A 19,420-nucleotide genomic window follows, 5' to 3' on the forward strand; every position below is an offset into this window, starting at 1 on the left:
ATCAACTGAATTACTTGAATCAAATTCAAAAGCAATGAACAAAGGCTAATAAATATGTGTTTAGAAATAAAAAAAAAATCAGTGATCAAATGTATCATTTTTATGTCGGAATTTTTAGAAATTTTTATTAATTATATTTTATTTATTCTTATTTTTTTTTTAATTTGTATTGTTTCAAGTAGTTTAGTAGATCTAACATATTATACATTTATAATCTATTATATTTATGAAAATAAAAAAAAATGTTTATATGATTTATATCATATTTAAAAAATATAATTTCAAATTAAATAATAAATAATTTTGTAATATTAAATTCATTATTATCAGTCAATAATAAACTTTATAAAAAATGGGGAGAAAATGTCCGCATCAAAAATATATCGGGAGGGAAGGGGGAAATGTCCTACTAGACCTAGTGAAAAATGTATATGAAGTTTTTAAATTGCAATGCAACATTACAAACATGATTGTTTACCAGGACACCTAGTTATATATATTTAGATATTTTACAGTATAATCTAGTACAATGCTTCTCAAATTTTTTTGTCCAAAGGCTCCCTAAATTTAATGTAAAACTGTCAAGGCCCCCTTAATCAAAATTATTAATTGTTTTTTCTAGGATTAGGTATATACTAAAATTACATGTACTATTTCACACAGATAAATTATTAAAACTTATAGTAATTTAATGTTTTAATATACTTTTGAAAAATATTAATAATAGTATTAAAATGTAAGTATTTAAACTTCTTCCATAAACGCTTTAAGTCTAAAGTAAAAAAGCACTGATCTAGGATGACCATATAAATCTATCAAACATTTAGCATATAGATATGTTTCTATCCCCAGGATCTCGGTTAATATATAATAATATATAGGTAATAGCATTGGTTTTATAATATACTATAAATACTATAATATATTATAAAATCAATGGTGATAGGTACAACTGAGTAATAAATGCTTATAAAAAAATATTCAAAATAAATGCATTTTGGTAACAAATAGGTAATATGAATACTAGTATTAAACTAAATATTGACATATTATGAATTGTATTTAAAATCTATATATTTTAATTAATAATTAATAATAATTATTTGTTAATTGTAATACTTTGAAAGCATTATGTATGATAATTAGATGAATTAAATCTTACATTTTTCATATATTTTTTTTGTAAAAGGAAATTTAATAATATTAATAATTGTATTTGATAAAAAGAAAGTATTTAAATACATGCATACAAATAATTTAGAACATAAAAGTGATTACCTATGCAATGAACAATTTTGAATTTTATTCCTTAAATCATAATGTATTTTCAATTTTCTATGGCTTTCTATGTACTTACCTTATGTGGCAGCTGTTGTAATAGTACTCTGCATCTGGTTTGTATTCCTTCGGGGTAGTGTTCGACGGTCGGTATCACAGCGACAATAGGTACATGTATTTTGATTCGCAGGGTTTTATAGAATATTATATGTCTGAGGCTCCTATTTAGAGCATCGTATGACATTTGTATAACAGGAATGTCAGTTCCGTATTCTAGCTATTGTGACTGTGATTATTATCCCTATGCTCTTAAAATCCCTACATTCGTAGCAGTCGTACACAGTCAACGGCTAATCGAATGCAATTTAAGTTAATGAGCACTTAACATTATGCTTATATTCTAAATAAATACTTATGATTATGATCTAGTGATAATTAAATTATTGTGGTATATATCTAAAATTATAATTACGTTATTATACGACGATAGTCACAGAGTCTTGTATTGCAAGGGGGTGGATAGATAAATAGATTTAAGAAATGCAAGGGTGAATTTGTTGAGTAATATGGGATAATTAATTAGATGGTCATACCTAATGTTGTAGCTCAATATACATATACTTCTGAATCGATGGTATGTACATTGGATCACCCCACATTCCATATAGTCCATCGTTTATTAGTTATCCCGTGTTTTTATTTAAGTCTAAATATTGTATATTACAAGTGATATTATAGAAATGACAATAAATGAATAAATAAAATTATTATAATCAGGAAATCAGCAATTATAGACAGCATTCCTTTACTGACCCAAGCCCGGATTAAGGGAGAGGCCAAGGGGGGCAAGATCCCGGGGCCCATATTTATCCCCAAAATATATTTTTTGACGCGTCTAATACAGTTTAAAAAAAATATATGTAAGTAGGTGGGTATGTAGTTTATAATACAATTACACAACACACGAAATAACGTGAACAAAATAAAGAAAAGGCATAAAAGTTCATTAATAAATTTAAAATATTAAAATGGACATTTGTACGCAAAATAATTTCTCGCCAAGTAAATAAATTATTGAAACAAAATAAATGTACTTTAATTCAATTTACTTAGCATTCATTTATGACATCAATTCTTTATAGTGCTTAAAGATCAGTTTTTTTTACTTAGCCGTTTTTTACACGGAGTTCGACGAAGTGTTTTTATTGTGATATCATAGAATAGAATAATGTTATTATTAGTAGATATGTAATACTAATTATAATTAATAATCTAATATTTTTAATCATTTATCAATTAAATTATCTTTATTCACGTCGTTCCCGCATAGGCGCAAATTGGGGGGGCTAAGCCCCTCAAACTTTGCTGTGCCCCCTCCCCCCCCAAAAAAAAACCTAGAACATACAATTTTAAAATGCGATATTGCAATGGTCTGCATGCTATTAATATATTCAGCTCTCCCAAGTTGAAATTGCGCCTATGCGGTCACGACTTCGCATTGCCACGTTGTTGTAGAATTAATCCCGCCGTAAGTCATATTATTGTTCATAGACCATAGGTAATTAATAATTAATAACTATACTGAAAATATCTTCGACCTGGTAAAGCCAGGTGTGAAAAGTTCTCGATTAATTTCTGGAAGGCTTAAGTTTGTTAGCGATCATGGCCTGAGGAGAAGGACTAGGCCATCCCTAAATTATTGGAAAATATCCAGAGTATTATACATTATTTATAAAATTATACATTATATATAAAATTATTCATTTCCAACATCTCAATAAATGCAAATAACAGTTTTTTAAGAGTTTTTTTTTAAATTTGAATTTTTAAAAGATAAAGGTTATTTAAAAATGTTGAAATTGTTTCTATTTCTAAGCGGTATAATGAACGTTATATTGGATACAATGGGAAAAACACAACAACTTACCCTCAGAAATATTGTCACAATTCAATTTTATAATAGGTATTTTTTCTTTAAAACCAAAATTAAGTGAGTTCTACTCAGATTTCGTAAACTTGTTTTGTCCATATCGAACGTGTGTAAGACAGAGAAAACACATGTGGGTGTTACGTTCTCTTAATATTATAATGACTAATGACTAATGAGTAATAACATAATATTGTTAATATTATTTACGGTACGGCGGTTGGTGACTACCACGGATCTGGAAAGTGGAAACATTGTGAAATACTTGTCTATGATTGTGGCCATAGGCATAGGCGTGCGCAGACTTTGTCCGCAGGGGGGGCCCCTTAAAAATGTCTGAATCAAAGATTCTTGTACTAATAACTACCGTAAAAGGGGGTGACTTCGGACATGTGGGGTGAATTCGGACAACACCATGTTTTTTTAGTCATCTTATAATTTTAGGATACACGTTTAATAAAAGTTGAAAACTGATAGGTACTCTACGTTATTATTTATTGTAACCTCCATAGAAAATAATATTTATTGATGACATAATGGTGTCATAGTACATGTTATGGAGGTAAATACAAAATATTATATTTTTGTATTTTTAAATTACATAACTACATTGACTACTGTAGCACAACAGCAAATAGAAATATTTGGTTGCGGTTTTCGGTTACCTATACCCGTGAACTTGTCTGTGTTAATTGGTAACTGCATTGATTTTATAATATACTATAAAATCAATGGTAATTGGTACCTATATGTGCAAATTGTTAAGTAACTTGATTTCACACTGTAGTGTTAAATCGTCTTAATTATTACTAAACGTGGGTGATGACTTCGGACAACTATGCCCAGATCATATGTCAACAATGTAGGAGGTCGTCCGTATATAAGAATTATAGTCATAATGTTATTTAAAATGTCGTTGATGGTGTTAGTTATAAAAAAATGACAACACAATAAGTAAAAACAGAAAAGTAAAAAATAAATTTTAAGTTGACATGTTGATAGAAAAGTAAATAATTTTTTTTTTAGAATATTTAATAAATTATGTTGTATTTGCGATAAATGTATGAGGTTTTTTTATTTTAATTCATTACATTTTTTTTTAAATATCTATATTGTCCGAAGTCACCCATTATAATTATTACATCAGTTTTTAATGAAATCTAATAGGTACGTGTCCGAAGTCATCCCATTTTACGGGTCACTCCGGACAAAATTCAACTTTTAAAAAAAGTGTGAACTTTAATGACCTTAATGATTATTCTTCTGCTATATGATCTTATTTTCACTCATTATAATAGTATTTTATTTACTAGTTTGGTATAATATGTAAAAGTTTAATGTAGATAAGAATATTCTGTTTTTTAGGTCTAAAATATTCGTTATTTGTAATTACTATTTTAACTAACCTAAATGGTATGTAATATTATCTACAAGTTACAACCGTGAAATAAAGTAAGTATATAAATAAAGTAGTTGATAGATCACACTGTGATAAAAAAAAAATAGTCTACTTGCTTATATAGTGGATAGTATTCTTTGATAATAATAAATCATTTGGTCGATGATAACTGATATATTAATAACTTTATTACATTTATTCACAGATATCTAAACTATGAGGTTCAAACTGGCTTCATTTTTTCCATGCAAAATGTAATAAAGGTTCGCTATCTAGTATACTATAGATATCTAAGTATTTATTAAAGAAAATGCCAGTGGTCGCCGCGGCCCACCCAGCCCTCCCGTGCGCTTGCCTATGGCCATTGGCGCAATTTGGACAACTGATTTGGGGGGGCTAAATTTATAAGATCAATACAGACCCGCATAATTTTTTTAACAGGTGGATTTAAGAATGAATTCATTTAAAAACTTAGGGGGCTTAAATAAAACTAGGGGTCTAAGCCCCCCTCCTACCAAATTGCGCCTATGATTGTGGCCATAGACTTCTTAGGCTATAAACTAAGTTTATAGGTCTATGATTGTGGCACTGTCGTATGCTGCCTACTATTTCCACTACTAGTCTTGACACCCTGCGCGTCGTCTGCTCTAGCGGCCAGCGTTGTGCGCTCGTCTTGGTGTCCGAGATATGAATTTGTTTTTAATATAATTCATGTTTACGTATTAAATTGCTTCTTTTCTCCTTATCTGCGGGCCGGTAAAAATTCATCCGCGGACCGCCATTTGGTGACCCTTGCCATAGACCTTAGGACTTTAAGATAATGGACCGCGCATTCCACTCCGCCCTGCCATCAATGCACGGTAATCATAAGAGAAAGAAAGAAGACAGTAAAGAGAGAAAAAACATAAAGTGTGATAATCATAGACCTATGAAACTAATACTGTATTTCCCCGGCGTCTTCTTTTCAATTTTACTCTATATCGTATCCCTGACCTCTCTCTCTCCATGCTCATTGCCCTGCAACGTTCTCCCTCCTTTAACTATATGTTTTGGTTATTTTCTCATCTCGTATCTCGTTCACGCCATGATATAATTAACATGGTTCACACATCTGAAGTTTTATTTTTACACTTTACCTCTCTGGTTGTGCACTTGTTCCTCTGTCATTATAAGTCCTACGAGTCACGGCGTCGTCGTCGCCATCGATACCACCTGGTCAGAGAGACAGAGAGTATATAGACAGTACGACAAGAGTATAGAAAACTGCATCGTCTACTCCGAGTCGGGCAACAAATAATGCCCCTTAGCTGCATAAAACTGGTAAATCGAATTTTTAAAATACCAATATTACCTAATGAATTACGTATTTACGTGTGTAATTTACGAATCGTGGACATCCCCCCCAACTGGACTGTTTTAGGTCTAGTAGGACATTTCACCCCCGATATATTGTTGATGAAGACATTTTCCCCCGATTTTTTTTAAAAAAATTGACTATTTAATAATATTATTTTTTTACCTATTATCTAATATTTTCAAATATTTTAATAAATATAATAAATTATAGATGTATATTTTTGATCAACTGAATGACTTGAATCAAATTCAAAAGCAATGAACAAATGCTAATAAATATGTGTTTAGAAATAAAAAAAAAATCAGTAATCAAATGTATCATTTTTATGTCAGAATTTTTAGAAATTTTTATTAATTATATTTTATTTATACTTATTTTTTTTTAATTTGTATTGTTTCAAGAAGTTTAGTAGATCTAACATATTATACATTTATAATCTATTATATTTATGAAAATAAAAAAAATGTTTATATTATTTATATCATATTTAAAAAATATAATTTCAAATTAAATAATAAATAATTTTGTAATATTAAATTTATTATTATCAGTCAATAATAAACTTTATAAAAAATGGGGAGAAAATGTCCGCATCAAAAATATATCGGGAGGGAAGGGGGAAATGTCCTACTAGACCTAAAACAATCGGGGAGAAAATGTCCATTTACCAAAATTTACACCGTGTACACTCGACGAACGAAGTATTCATATTCATAATATTTTTCTGTTAATTTTCTTATTTCTTATTTGGTATAATATTAAAAGGTAGAAAATGCGATACCCCCACTACGCCAAAAAGTTAATGACCGTCTTGTGCGGCCATGGGTCGGTTATTGGCGATGATAGACGCTTCCGAGAAATAGATTAAGTACCGATTATAAAACTTACTATTAATCAAGGTGTCGTCACTCTGGACCTCTACTTGATTGAAAATATTACTACAGTTCTATAGTCACCAGAGCGCGCTTCCTGTCATATGAAGGCCTGGTATTCATACTGTTAAATACAAAATCTCTTAAAACTTAAGAACTAAAATGCAATTTTTTGTTTTTAAATTGAAGTTATTTACAAAAACATTGAATCATATAATAAGTTTTTTTTTTAATCGAGCTGGCATAATAAATTGGAGCCTGTAATTATACATTACATTTGCATTTTAATAATTTGCAATATTTTTTATCGTGTAGGTAGATATCAATTATCAAATATGATGTAACTTTAGTCACTCCTTTGGAAATTTGCATCCTTCTTATAATCTTTAAATTAAATTAAAACTTTTATGATTCTGCTCCTAATTTTAATAGTAGTCTGGTAGAGTGGAGTATTATTTTCTAGTACTTATAAAAAACTCTAAAAACATGTTTAAAATATTTTGCATATTTTATTATATTATGATTATGTATATTATTTAATAATAGTTATCTTATAAACTTCAAACTAATTTTGAAAAATTGTTAAGTTTTTTTTGGTGTTTTCTTGTTTTTAGCAACTTCCTTATTTTTTTCTTTTGCAAGTGAATATCATTCGTGTTTTGACCTAATGCCTTATGATATATTTGGTTAATATTTGACTGTGTATTGAGCAACCAACTTTTGTCAAAAATTTTGTTTATATATTTCTTCAATAACTACAAATTATGTTAGGTAAATAAACAGTGGTTAATAGACATAAATGTTCAATAAACATATAAATATATCAGGAGGGAAGGGGGAAATGTCCTACTAGACCTAAAACAATCGGGGAGAAAATGTCCATTTACCAAAATTTACACCGTGTACACTCGACGAACGAAGTATTCATATTCATAATATTTTTCTGTTAATTTTCTTATTTCTTATTTGGTATAATATAAAAGGTAGAAAATGTATTAAACATCTGTAGGTATAAGGTACCTAGAAATACTTTGATTTGATTACCTAGGATTTTTATAATTGTACAAACTTGATATCAAATTAAATTATTTCATTTGTAAAAACAAAATATTCATATTTATCATAGTACCTATATATAATGTTTATAAATACAATTTAAAGACATTGTTCATTACCGTTAGTGTAAATTATGATTCTCATTAAGAGTATGTCAGCGCACTATTTGTTTTTTCTCTTTGGCCCACACGCAACATAGACGAAATGCATTTACGCAGAATAATTTTTTAGTTTTTTATGTTCTTAAGTTACCTCAGAGTAAAATCACCCATTACAAAAAAGATAGAGAATAAAATTTTAGTAGGAATGGCATATTGATGTTATATATTATTGTTTTTTGACTTTGTATTCGACTTTCAAAATTAACAAAAAAATTATGTTTAAATTGTTTTGAAACAATATTTAGAAAAATTGATATGTCATTCCTTCAAAAATATTATTCTATATCTTTTTTGTAATGGGTGATTTTACTCTAAGATTACTTAAAAATATAGAAAAAACGATTCTAATGCGTTTTGTCAATTGTCTATGTTGTGCACAGACATCCACTTTATAGTCGTGACACCAGCGTTAAGATTTCCATAATTTCAAAATATGCTTATTGCATCAATATTTGCAAAAGGTAATTAAAAAAAAAATGTATTAGATATTCTAGACACAATATGAATTTCAAATTTATTTAACTAGATCTTAAAATAGTTTAATTATTCCTACAAATATTATCATAACTTAACTCTACATTAAAAATATTTAGTTGATGTCATTAAAGAGCACGTAAGAACTAAAACTGTGCAACAAATGGACGGTCCATCATCAAATAATTGGCGGAGACCTACAACTTCACCATATATCAAAATCGTCGAACAGCCTGCTTCAAAAGCATTGAGGTTTAGATATGAGTGTGAAGGTAGATCAGCCGGAAGTATACCTGGAGTTAATAGTAGCACTGAAAATAAAACCTACCCTACAATTCAAGTAATGTTACTTATAAATTATTTTTTCTTATTACAATAATTTGTTGTGATTTTGTTTTCAGATAGTAGGTTATAAAGGCAGGGCTGTTGTTGTAGTATCATGTGTTACAAAAGATGGACCATATAGATCTCACCCTCATAACCTTGTGGGACGTGATTGCGATAAAGGAATTTGTACTATAGAAATTAATAATGAATCAATGGTGGCAAGTTTTCAGAATTTGGGAATACAATGTGTAAGAAGAAAAGATATTGGCGAGGCACTCAAAGTACGAGAAGAAATAAAAGTACATCCATTTAAAAGTAAATAAATTATTAAATATATCCAAATACTATTCTAATATGTTAACAACATTATAATAGAACATTATGTATATGTATTTTAATATATTTTACAGTTGGATTTTCACATAAAGAGAACCCAACTTCAATAGACTTAAATGCAGTAAGGTTGTGTTTTCAAGCTTTTATTAGCGGTACACACAAAGGAGAAAATATTATTCTTGAACCAATTGTATCAGATCCAATTTATGATAAAAGTTAGTTTGTTTAAACTTGAAAAAGTTATTAGCATCCAACAGTGATTATTTTAAGTAACTTTTATATTCTTGAATTTATTATTTTTAGAAGCGATGTCGGATTTATCGATATGTAGATTAAGTGATGCAGCAGCTTCGGTTGTAGGTGATAAAGAAATCATATTATTATGTGAAAAAGTAACAAAAGGTAGAATAAAAATACATTTTATAATTTTTTAATGTGTACTGAAGTGCATACTAATTATTTAGATGATATCCAAGTAAGATTTTTTGAGGAAAACGGCGGTAAGTGCATTTGGGAAGACTATGGTGTTTTTAAAGCTTCAGATGTACATAAACAAGTGGCTATTTGGTTTAAAACTCCAAAATATAAAACAACAGAGGTAAACTTAAATTATTTATTTTTTGTAATTTTGAATGTATAATTTAAAACAGTTGTGGTTTAATAATTTAGACACACCGAATAAATAATTATTCCTTTTAATTTTTAACTTAGATTGACAATCCAGTTAATGTATGGATTCAGTTAAAAAGACCTTCGGATGGCATATGTAGTGACGCTCTCCCATTTACGTTCACTCCGGATTATTCAGGTATGTCCCTTCAGAAATATGATAGACTATGTCGGAGATTGACGAATATATGTATTATAGCACTGTGGAAGAGGGTACAGTTACAACTGTGAAATAATGTAATCGAAAGAAAAAGTTAACTTTCATAATTTTGCTTAACATTTATTAAACAAATTGTTGAAATCAAAAATAATAAACATATCAGGGTTCTGAGATAATTTAATTTAATTATTGACTGGCAGTAAATATTGAAATATTTTGCTTGTACTAACAATTAAATATTACTTAGATTATTGAGCATAATTTAATTATAAGAGTAGAGTAAATTAAGGTCTAGTCCATAGTTAATAAATTAACATATTAACAACTTATTTTTCTTTTTTTCATTATATAAATAATTGTGTAATTTGTTTTTGATCATAATTTTCATGTTTTTTTTCTAATATTGTTTATAGGTATACATTTTTATATTGCAGTTAAATATTGTGAGCCAAGTTAATGTTCAAAAATCTATTTTATTAGTTTAAGTTTATGCAATGTTTATTGATTTGTTTATTGCGCGTTATAGATCCGGCCATGTTGAAAAGGAAAAGACAGAAATTATCTAGCGAAAGTGAACTTTTGAATAAATTACAGAGTAACCCTATTAGTGAGTAAAAATATTATAAACTACATATTATAAGCTATTATAAACAACCCTGGGCGATATAATGTGTTTTTAAAAAAAAAAATGTTACTATTCGGTGCCGGGGCCAATGAGTTTATGTCAGTTTAATTTAATTAGCATGAAATTAGTATTTATAAAGTTAATGAACATGTGACAGTGTGTCTGTACAAGCCTTATATTGTGTTTTTTTCATTTTATTTACATGTTTAAGTAAATATAAACATTTTTAGTTTAATTGATTATTGATATATAGTATGTGAAAATATAAGGAGAAGATATTATTTATTTAAAAAACACAACTATTGCTAAATAATATGTTATTTATGCAGCACAAGAATGCTTAAATCAAATTATTTTTTTCAAAAATCTTTTTTCTAAATTTATATTAGATAAATGTAAAAATATATAATCCTTCATAACATTGTAGTCGCCTATCCCCACCTTAAAAACCAATATTATTCCTCATTTACCACGTAGGTATAACTATTCATGCTCCTAAAAATTTTTTTGCGGATACCAGTTTATTGACCTTTATATGTAGTTCTGATAAAAATGTCATCTTACAAGTATAAATAAATTAGGATCATATATTATCCAAGATCTTTAATATTTTGAAAGTAAATATAAGACTAATTTATATCTTAAGAGGATGTCAGTGCACTATTTGTTTTCACAAAAAATGCATTCAAAAAATCGCTTGGGAGCTATCTAGAATTATTCCACCAATGGTTTTAATCTAATTATTCAAAAATGTGATTCAATTTAATAAAAAATATTAGATTCTGAGTGTAACGAAATATGTAAAATATATTTTGTATCTATATTTAATCTATATAAATAAAATCTATATTTCGTATAGTATAAAAGTGATAAATCATATTATGTAGATATAAGATATTTTAAGCCTTGAGATAAACAGCCCAGACAGCAATTTTTTTTTTAATAATATTATTATAACATTATAGTAACGAATAATATTAGTATAACGTTATTATAATACTATTATAATATTATCATTACAAAATGTTCCCTGGGAGGGTAGGTTTTAAATGAAAAATTACCATTTGCAACTCGTGGTACTTTCTAAGCTTTGTACCGGAAAATAACTCGCGAAGTAAGAACAATTATTAAAATACCAAATAAAGTGTACAACAGACTGTTGTCAACTACAATTGTACAGACGTCAAACATACACATTATATACGATACAGGATAATCTGTAATCTTCGTCCGTTGAGTGTTTCTTCGATAAGCGATTATCGCGTATAATTGAAATATTAAGAGGATGTTAGCGCAATATTTGTTTTCACAAAAAGCATTTGCGCAGAATCATTTTTTCTATGTTTTTAAGTAATTTTAGAGTAAAATCACCCATTACAAAAAATAGGGAATAACATTTTAGAGGGAATGATATATCGGTTTTCTATTTTATTGTTGTTTGACTTTGTATTCAACTTTCAAAATAAAGAAAAAAATGTTGTACATTTCAATTATGTTTAAATCGTTTTGAAAACATTTTTAGAGAAATCGATATGTCATTCCCTCAAAAATATTATTCTCTATATTTTTTTAATGAGTGATTTTACTCTAAGATTACTTGAAAACATAGATCAAACGATTCTGCACAAATGCTTTTTGTCTATGTTGCGCGTGGGCTACAGAAAGAAAACAAATAGTGCACTGACATCCTCTTGATAGAATTTCTTAATAATTCTATATTTTATTAAATATAAAATATAATTTCTTAAGTAATTTTAGATCATGATCATCTTTATACACTATTTTATTTTGTTTAAATTATGTGATTTTCAACGTTAAATATTTATATAACTAACAATTGCATGCTTTATTGAAATAACCAATTCTATCATTTTAGTTCAGTCATCTAATTGCACTGTTGGAATGGTTGACCAATTATTGTCAATTTCTGAACCAATTACAGAATATCCAGGTTCGAATTATATATTAGAATGTTTGCACTCAAAAATTAATACTCTTGTTTTTATTGTATAGAAACTAGTCCTAATCCCTATAGTGGTTTATATCCTAATTCGAGTGTTCTTCAAAATGAAAATCAATTCCCAAACGTAAATTCTACCTCATTGTATGGGCCGACTACATTACTAAGTACCAATAATCGACAACTTACAGGTAAACTAATTTTCATTCTATCTGATGTTGGAATATTAAGAATATGAAACAAAAACACTACATAATATTATGTACTAGCTAATATTAAACTAGCATTATAACCTATAATAATAAATGTTAATACAGTATTGCTAAGTATACAAAACTTTATATGGTTATGATAAAGGATAAAATAGAAAAAAGGTTTAAAACATAGTATGATAATTGATTTTTTAAGTTTATCAATAATAACAGTTTACTAATGCTATTTTTTTTGGAATTTACCAGGAATTCAAAATTTTGCGTACACTATTACAAATGTATGTCCTACAGTTAATAATAATGATCCAACACCTCAAAATAATTATGCTCCACCAACTACAACACCTTTACCATACCCAGCAGAAAGCAATAATGAGTCTGATCTTACGGAAACTTCATTCTCATGTTTAGATTATAATGACTTTAGAACCTTGTTTGGAGAGTCCAATCAAAATATAGAAGCCCAAGACAATATAAATGTGTCTGACAGTTTTGATCGAATTGCTGATAACTCTCTTAAAGAATTCTGTGAGTTTTACACAAACCGTAATTAATTGTTGTTAGTTAAAAATATCTAATTTATGATTAGATAAAATATTATATATAATATACACTGGTTTTCTTTTTACAATATTTCTATACAAATACCGGAGTTAATATATTTTTTATTTCACCTGTTTCCTAATATACTTCACGGAACAATTCTAGTTTAGCTCCCAAGTGATTTTTTGAAATTTATTTTTTTGTGAAATGTGTGTTTTTGTATAGTTTTTGTAATGGTACTTTAAAAAAAATCGCTTAATCTTCTAAAGGAAGTTATGTTCAAAAAACTTCAAAATACTCGATTTTCAAGTTTCAAGTTTCGAAGTTATGACACTTCAAATAAGGCAGTGATTACATAGTTTGTGGCACTCGTCGCTGCGCTCCTCGGCGCCGTCGCTGCGCTCCGCAAATCGAAAATATCCCCCGACTTGCTGTGTAACACCACCTCAAGTAGATCACAGAGTAAGTTATGTCGTAGAGTACGTGCAGTGATTACACATTTTGCAGCACTCGTCGTTGGGTCCTCGGCCAAACCTGAGAGTCGAGTATTCCTCGCGGCATTACAAAGTATAGTGTTCCGCGCATTGGTATAAACGTAAAATCGCTAACTTTAGAAGGCCATACCATCGAAAAAATGTCCGAACGACTTTTTTTTTTAAAATACCATTAAAAAAGTATACTAAAATACACATTTTTAAAAAAAAAAATTTAAAAAATCTTTTGGGAGCTATCTAGAATTATGCCACCAATGGTTTTAATCTAATTATTCAAAAATGTGATTCAATTTAATAAAAAATATTAGATTCTGAGTGTAACGAAATATGTAAAATATATTTTTAAAATCTATATATTTTGTATCTATATTTAATCTATATAAATAAAATCTATATTTCGTATAGTCTAAAAGTGATAAATCATATTATGTAGATATAAGATATTTTAAGCATTGAGATAAACGGCCCAGACAGCAATTTTTTGTTTAATAATATTATTGTAATATTATAGTAACGAATTATATTAGTATAATGTTATTATAATATTATTACTGTTGTCAACTACAGTTGTACAGACGTCAAACATACACATTATATACGATACACAATAATCTGTAATCTTCGTCCGTTGAGTGTTTCTTCGATACGCAATTATCGCGTATAATTTAAATTTTAAGAGGATGTTAGCGCAATATTTGTTTTCACAAAAAGCATTTGCGCAGAATCATTTTTTCTATGTTTTTAAGTAGTTTTAGAGTAAAATCACCCATTACAAAAAATAGGGAATAACATTTTAGAGGGAATGACATATCGCTTTTCTATTTTATTGTTGTTTGACTTTGTATTCAACTTTCAAAATAAAGAAAAAAATGTTGTAAATTTTAAATTATGTTCAAATCGTTTTGAAAAATTTTTTAGAGAAATCGATATGTCATTTCCTCAAAAATTTTATTCTCTATATTTTTTGTAATGAGTGATTTTACTCTAAGATTACTTGAAAACATAGATCAAACGATTCTGCACAAATGCTTTTTGTCTATGTTGTGCGTGGGCTAGAGAGAGAAAACAAATAGTGCCCTGACATCCTCTTAATAGAATTTCTTAATAATTCTATATTTTGTTAAATATAAAATATAATTTCTTAAGTAATTATAAATCATGATCATCTTTATACACTATTTTACTTTGTTTAAATTATGTGATTTTCAACGTTAAATGTTTATATAAGTAACATTTGCATGCTTTACTGAAATAACCTGATCTATCATTTTAGTTCAGTCATCTAATTGCACTGTTGGAATGGTTGACAAATTGTCAATTTCTGAACCAATTACAGAATATCCAGGTTCGAATTATATATTAGAATGTTTGCACTCAACAATTAATACTCTTATTTTTATTGTACAGAAACTAGTCCTAATCCCTATAGTGGTTTATATTCTAATTCGAGTGTTCTTCAACATGAAAATCAATTCCCAAACGTAAATTCTACCTCATTGTATGGGCCGACTACATTACTAAGTACCAATAATCGACAACTTACAGGTAAACTAATTTTCATTCTATTTGATGTTGGAATATTAAGAATATGAAACAAAAACACTACATAATATTATGTACTAGCTAATATTAAACTAGCATTATAACCTATAATAATAAATGTTAATACAGTATTGCTAAGTATACACAACTTTATATGGTTATGATAAAGGATAAAATAGAAAAAAGGTTTAAAACATAGTATGATAATTGATTTTTTAAGTTTATCAATAATAACAGTTTACTAATGCTATTTTTTTTGGAATTTACCAGGAATTCAAAATTGTGCGTACACTATTACAAATGTATGTCCTACAGTTAATAATAATGATCCAACACCTCAAAATAATTATGCTCCACCAACTAAAACACCTTTACCATACCCAGCAGAAAGCAATAATGAGTCTGATCTTACGGAAACTTCATCCTCATGTTTAGATTATAATGACTTAAGAACCTTGTTTGGAGATTCCAATCAAAAAATAGAAGCTCAAGACAATATAAATGTGTCTGACAGTTTTGATCGAATTGCTGATAACACTCTTAAAGAATTCTATGAGTTTTACACAAACTGTAATTAATTGTTGTTAGTTAAAAATATCTAATTTATGATTAGGTAAAATATTATATATAATATACACTGTTTTTCTTTTTACAATATTTCTATACAGATTTTATCCATTTGACATATTTTTTTGGAAATAAACAATCAAATGTTTGCAATTGAAGAATGGACGTCTGTTGAAAATATTATATAAAATAAAATTTTGACCAATCCAAAGTTACCGGAGTTAATATATTTTTTATTTTACCTGTTTCCTAATATACTTCACGGAACAATTCTAGTTTAGCTCCCAAGTGATTTTTTGGAATTTATTTTTTTGTGAAATGTGTGTTTTTGTATGGTTTTTGTAATGGTACTTTAAAAAAAATCGCTTAATCTTCTAAAGGAAGTTATGTTCAAAAAACTTCAAAATACTCGATTTTCAAGTTTCAAGTTTCGAAGTTATGACACTTCAAATAAGGCAGTGATTACACAGTTTGTGGCACTCGTCGCTGCGCTCCTCGGCGCCGTCGCTCCGCTCAGAAAATCGAAAATATCCCCCGACTTGCTGTGTAACACCACCTCAAGTAGATCACAGAGTAAGTTATGTCGTAGAGTACGTGCAGTGATTACACATTTTGTAGCACTCGTCGTTGGGTCCTCGGCCAAACCTGAGAGTCGAGTCCCCCTCGCGGCATTACAAAGTATAGTGTTCCGCGCATTGGTATAAACGTGAAATCGCTAACTTTAGAAGGCCATACCATCGAAAAAATGTCCGAACAACTTTTTTTTTTAAAGTACCATTAAAAAAGCATACTAAAACACACATTTTTAAAAAAAATTTCAAAAAATCTCTTGGGAGCTATCTAGAATTATGCCACCAATGGTTTTAATCTAATTATTCAAAAATGTGATTCAATTTAATAAAAAATATTAGATTCTGAGTGTAACGAAATATGTAAAATATATTTTTAAAATCTATATATTTTGTATCTATATTTAATCTATATAAATAAAATCTATATTTCGTATAGTCTAAAAGTGATAAATCATATTATGTAGATATAAGATATTTTAAGCCTTGAGATAAACAGCCCAGACAGCAATTTTTTGTTTAATAATATTATTGTAATATTATAGTAACGAATTATAATAGTATAATGTTATTATAATATTATTACTGTTGTCAACTACAGTTTTTTTTTTTTTTTTTATTGGGTAACCCGCGACAACATAGGCCATTGGGTGTGGGGAGGGCACTGTAGGTTTTATATTGGGTAGGTTGGTAGGTTGGGTAGGTTGGTACACGTGTGTGTTGTGTTTGGCAGAATTTCTAATGGGGCACCCGTAGGTTTCTGCCGTGCCCCGGGGTGGGGGGATGGCGGCACTTGTTCTCCGGACACCGTGACTTGCACGGAGAAAAATGCCGCCCAGTGGTCGAGGATCGAACTCGGACCGGCTGTGCCGAATCCGTCGCGTTAGACCGCTCGGCCACCTCGTCCCCCCTCAACTACAGTTGTACAGACGTCAAACATACACATTATATACGATACACAATAATCTGTAATCTTCGTCCGTTGAGTGTTTCTTTGATACGCGGTTATCGCGTATAATTTAAATTTTAAGAGGATGTTAGCGCACTATTTGTTTTCACAAAAAGCATTTGCGCAGAATCATTTTTTCTATGTTTTTAAGTAGTTTTAGAGTAAAATCACCCATTACAAAAAATAGGGAATAACATTTTAGAGGGAATGACATATCAGTTTTCTATTTTATTGTTGTTTGACTTTTTATTCAACTTTCAAAATAAAGAAAAAAATGTTGTAAATTTAAATTATGTTTAAATTGTTTTGAAACAATTTTTAGAGACACCGATATGTCATTCCCTCAAAAATATTATTCTCTATATTTTTTGTAATGAGGGATTTTACTCTAAGATTACTTGAAAACATAGATCAAACGATTCTGCACAAATGCTTTTTGTCTATGTTGTGCGTGGGCTAGAGAGAGAAAACAAATAGTGCACTGACATCCTCTTAATAGAATTTCTTAATAATTCTATATTTTATTAAATATAAAATATAATTTCTTAAGTAATTTTAGATCATGATCATCTTTATACACTATTTTACTTTGTTTAAATTATGTGATTTTCAACGTTCAATGTTTACATAAGTAACATTTGCATCCTTTACTGAAATAACCAATTCTATCATTTTAGTTCAGTCAAGGTGTACAACAGACTGTTGTCAACTACAGTTGTACAGACGTCAAACATACACATTATATACGATACAGGATAATCTGTAATCTTCGTCCGTTGAGTCCGATTATCGCGTATTTTGGATATTCCAAAAAAAAATTATAGGTACATTATAACGTACCTATTATATAATATTATAATTGCCCACCTCAACCGTCGCCGCATGCTTGGATCATATAGGTACTATGGATGTAGATACAGCATATGATTTTGTCGCCTATATTATAGCGGCTAGTCACCGAATTAGGTGATCGATTTGCGTAAGCGCAATACAACTCGCATAATTATCATTAGGTACAATAGGTATATGTGGATAAATATGCGAGAAGTCACGTTGCGCATGCGTATATCGATCACTTAATTCGGTGACTTGTCGCTATATCGGCAACGTTTTTTTGGGCTCACATTATTCACCAGGAAATAAATGAACCGAACGTTAGTAATCCATAAATTAAACGTAAAGTATTATACCACTTTATACAATTTTGTACAAACAAATTTACACTTTCTACAACCTTCAAACCCCCCAACCCCCAAATATATTGAGCTACATTTTTGAGTAATTCGTTTATTTTAATGATGTCGTTTTTTGCTCTTAGCTTTAGTATAGTAAAGTATTTACTATAAAGTAATATAAAATGTAATTGTAAGAATCGTAATTTTATTTTATTATAGTAATAATTTACCTACTTACTATTGGACGGTGCGGCGTGCTCAGGTAGTGTGGGGAGGTTTGAGATTATATCCCCTCGTCGTATCTTTTTGCTTGCCTACAGAAAACAACTTTTTATTTATTACAGCTGTTTTAGAGTCATTACTTTTTATTAATTATTAATTTTATTCGTTGGGTCGAAAATCTTGAACATTTAATACAAGGCCCCTCTAATATTTCAATGCCATTGAAAAATATTAAAAATACATACGTACACATTTTTTTTATAAATATTTTAAGTTTGAATTTCGATAAAATTTATCAAATTTAAAATTTAAAAATGCTTTAGTAGGTAGTTAAACATTTATATAACATTCAACTTTTATAGCTAAGGATTGAAAATGTAAAATAAGTTTCCAGGTAAGTAGATTATTCTGTAACCAAAAAAATTAAAAAATATAAAACCACAGTTTTTTAAGTTATTTTATGTTCAAATTTGTTCGGAATTAGATATTTAAACGAAGAAGAAAAATTTTAGTTTTGTGTTATATTTAAAAAATATTATTCGTAGG

At 28.7% G+C, this 19,420-nt stretch overlaps 1 protein-coding gene across 3 annotated transcripts; it reads left to right on the forward strand.

The window, feature by feature from the left end:
- The first annotated feature begins 5,691 nt into the window (after positions 1 to 5,691).
- LOC132948463 (putative transcription factor p65 homolog) lies at positions 5,692 to 16,818 on the forward strand. Of its 3 annotated transcripts, XM_061018919.1 has the most exons (15): positions 8,376 to 8,511; positions 8,644 to 8,864; positions 8,926 to 9,166; positions 9,262 to 9,402; positions 9,491 to 9,589; positions 9,652 to 9,785; positions 9,899 to 9,995; positions 10,543 to 10,623; positions 12,518 to 12,592; positions 12,655 to 12,792; positions 13,060 to 13,341; positions 15,124 to 15,195; positions 15,258 to 15,395; positions 15,663 to 15,975; positions 16,061 to 16,818. In XM_061018919.1, exons 1-14 carry the CDS (start codon positions 8,484 to 8,486, stop codon positions 15,968 to 15,970), a joined length of 2,055 nt encoding a protein of 684 aa, XP_060874902.1. In that variant the 5' UTR covers positions 8,376 to 8,483; the 3' UTR covers positions 15,971 to 15,975; positions 16,061 to 16,818. The 3 variants fall into 3 exon arrangements, with proteins under 3 accessions (XP_060874903.1, XP_060874902.1, XP_060874901.1); XM_061018920.1 differs by lacking the exon at positions 8,376 to 8,511 and adding an exon at positions 5,692 to 5,924 and having other exon boundaries at positions 15,663 to 16,814; XM_061018918.1 differs by having other exon boundaries at positions 15,663 to 16,818.
- The last annotated feature ends 2,602 nt before the right edge of the window (positions 16,819 to 19,420 follow it).

This window comes from Metopolophium dirhodum, chromosome 7, assembly GCF_019925205.1.
Source record: "Metopolophium dirhodum isolate CAU chromosome 7, ASM1992520v1, whole genome shotgun sequence".
Taxonomy (NCBI): domain Eukaryota; kingdom Metazoa; phylum Arthropoda; class Insecta; order Hemiptera; family Aphididae; genus Metopolophium; species Metopolophium dirhodum.

What these genes read in the sequence shown, in the direction of transcription:
- LOC132948463 (XM_061018918.1), top strand. Translation starts at nt 8,484, where the DNA reads ATGCTTATTGCATCAATATTTGCAAAAG. An exon ending in GTTCACTCCGGATTATTCAG is followed by an intron (nt 9,996 to 10,542) that starts GTATGTCCCTTC and finishes TGCGCGTTATAG; the next exon opens with ATCCGGCCATGTTGAAAAGG. An exon ending in ATTACAGAGTAACCCTATTA is followed by an intron (nt 10,624 to 12,517) that starts GTGAGTAAAAAT and finishes CTATCATTTTAG; the next exon opens with TTCAGTCATCTAATTGCACT.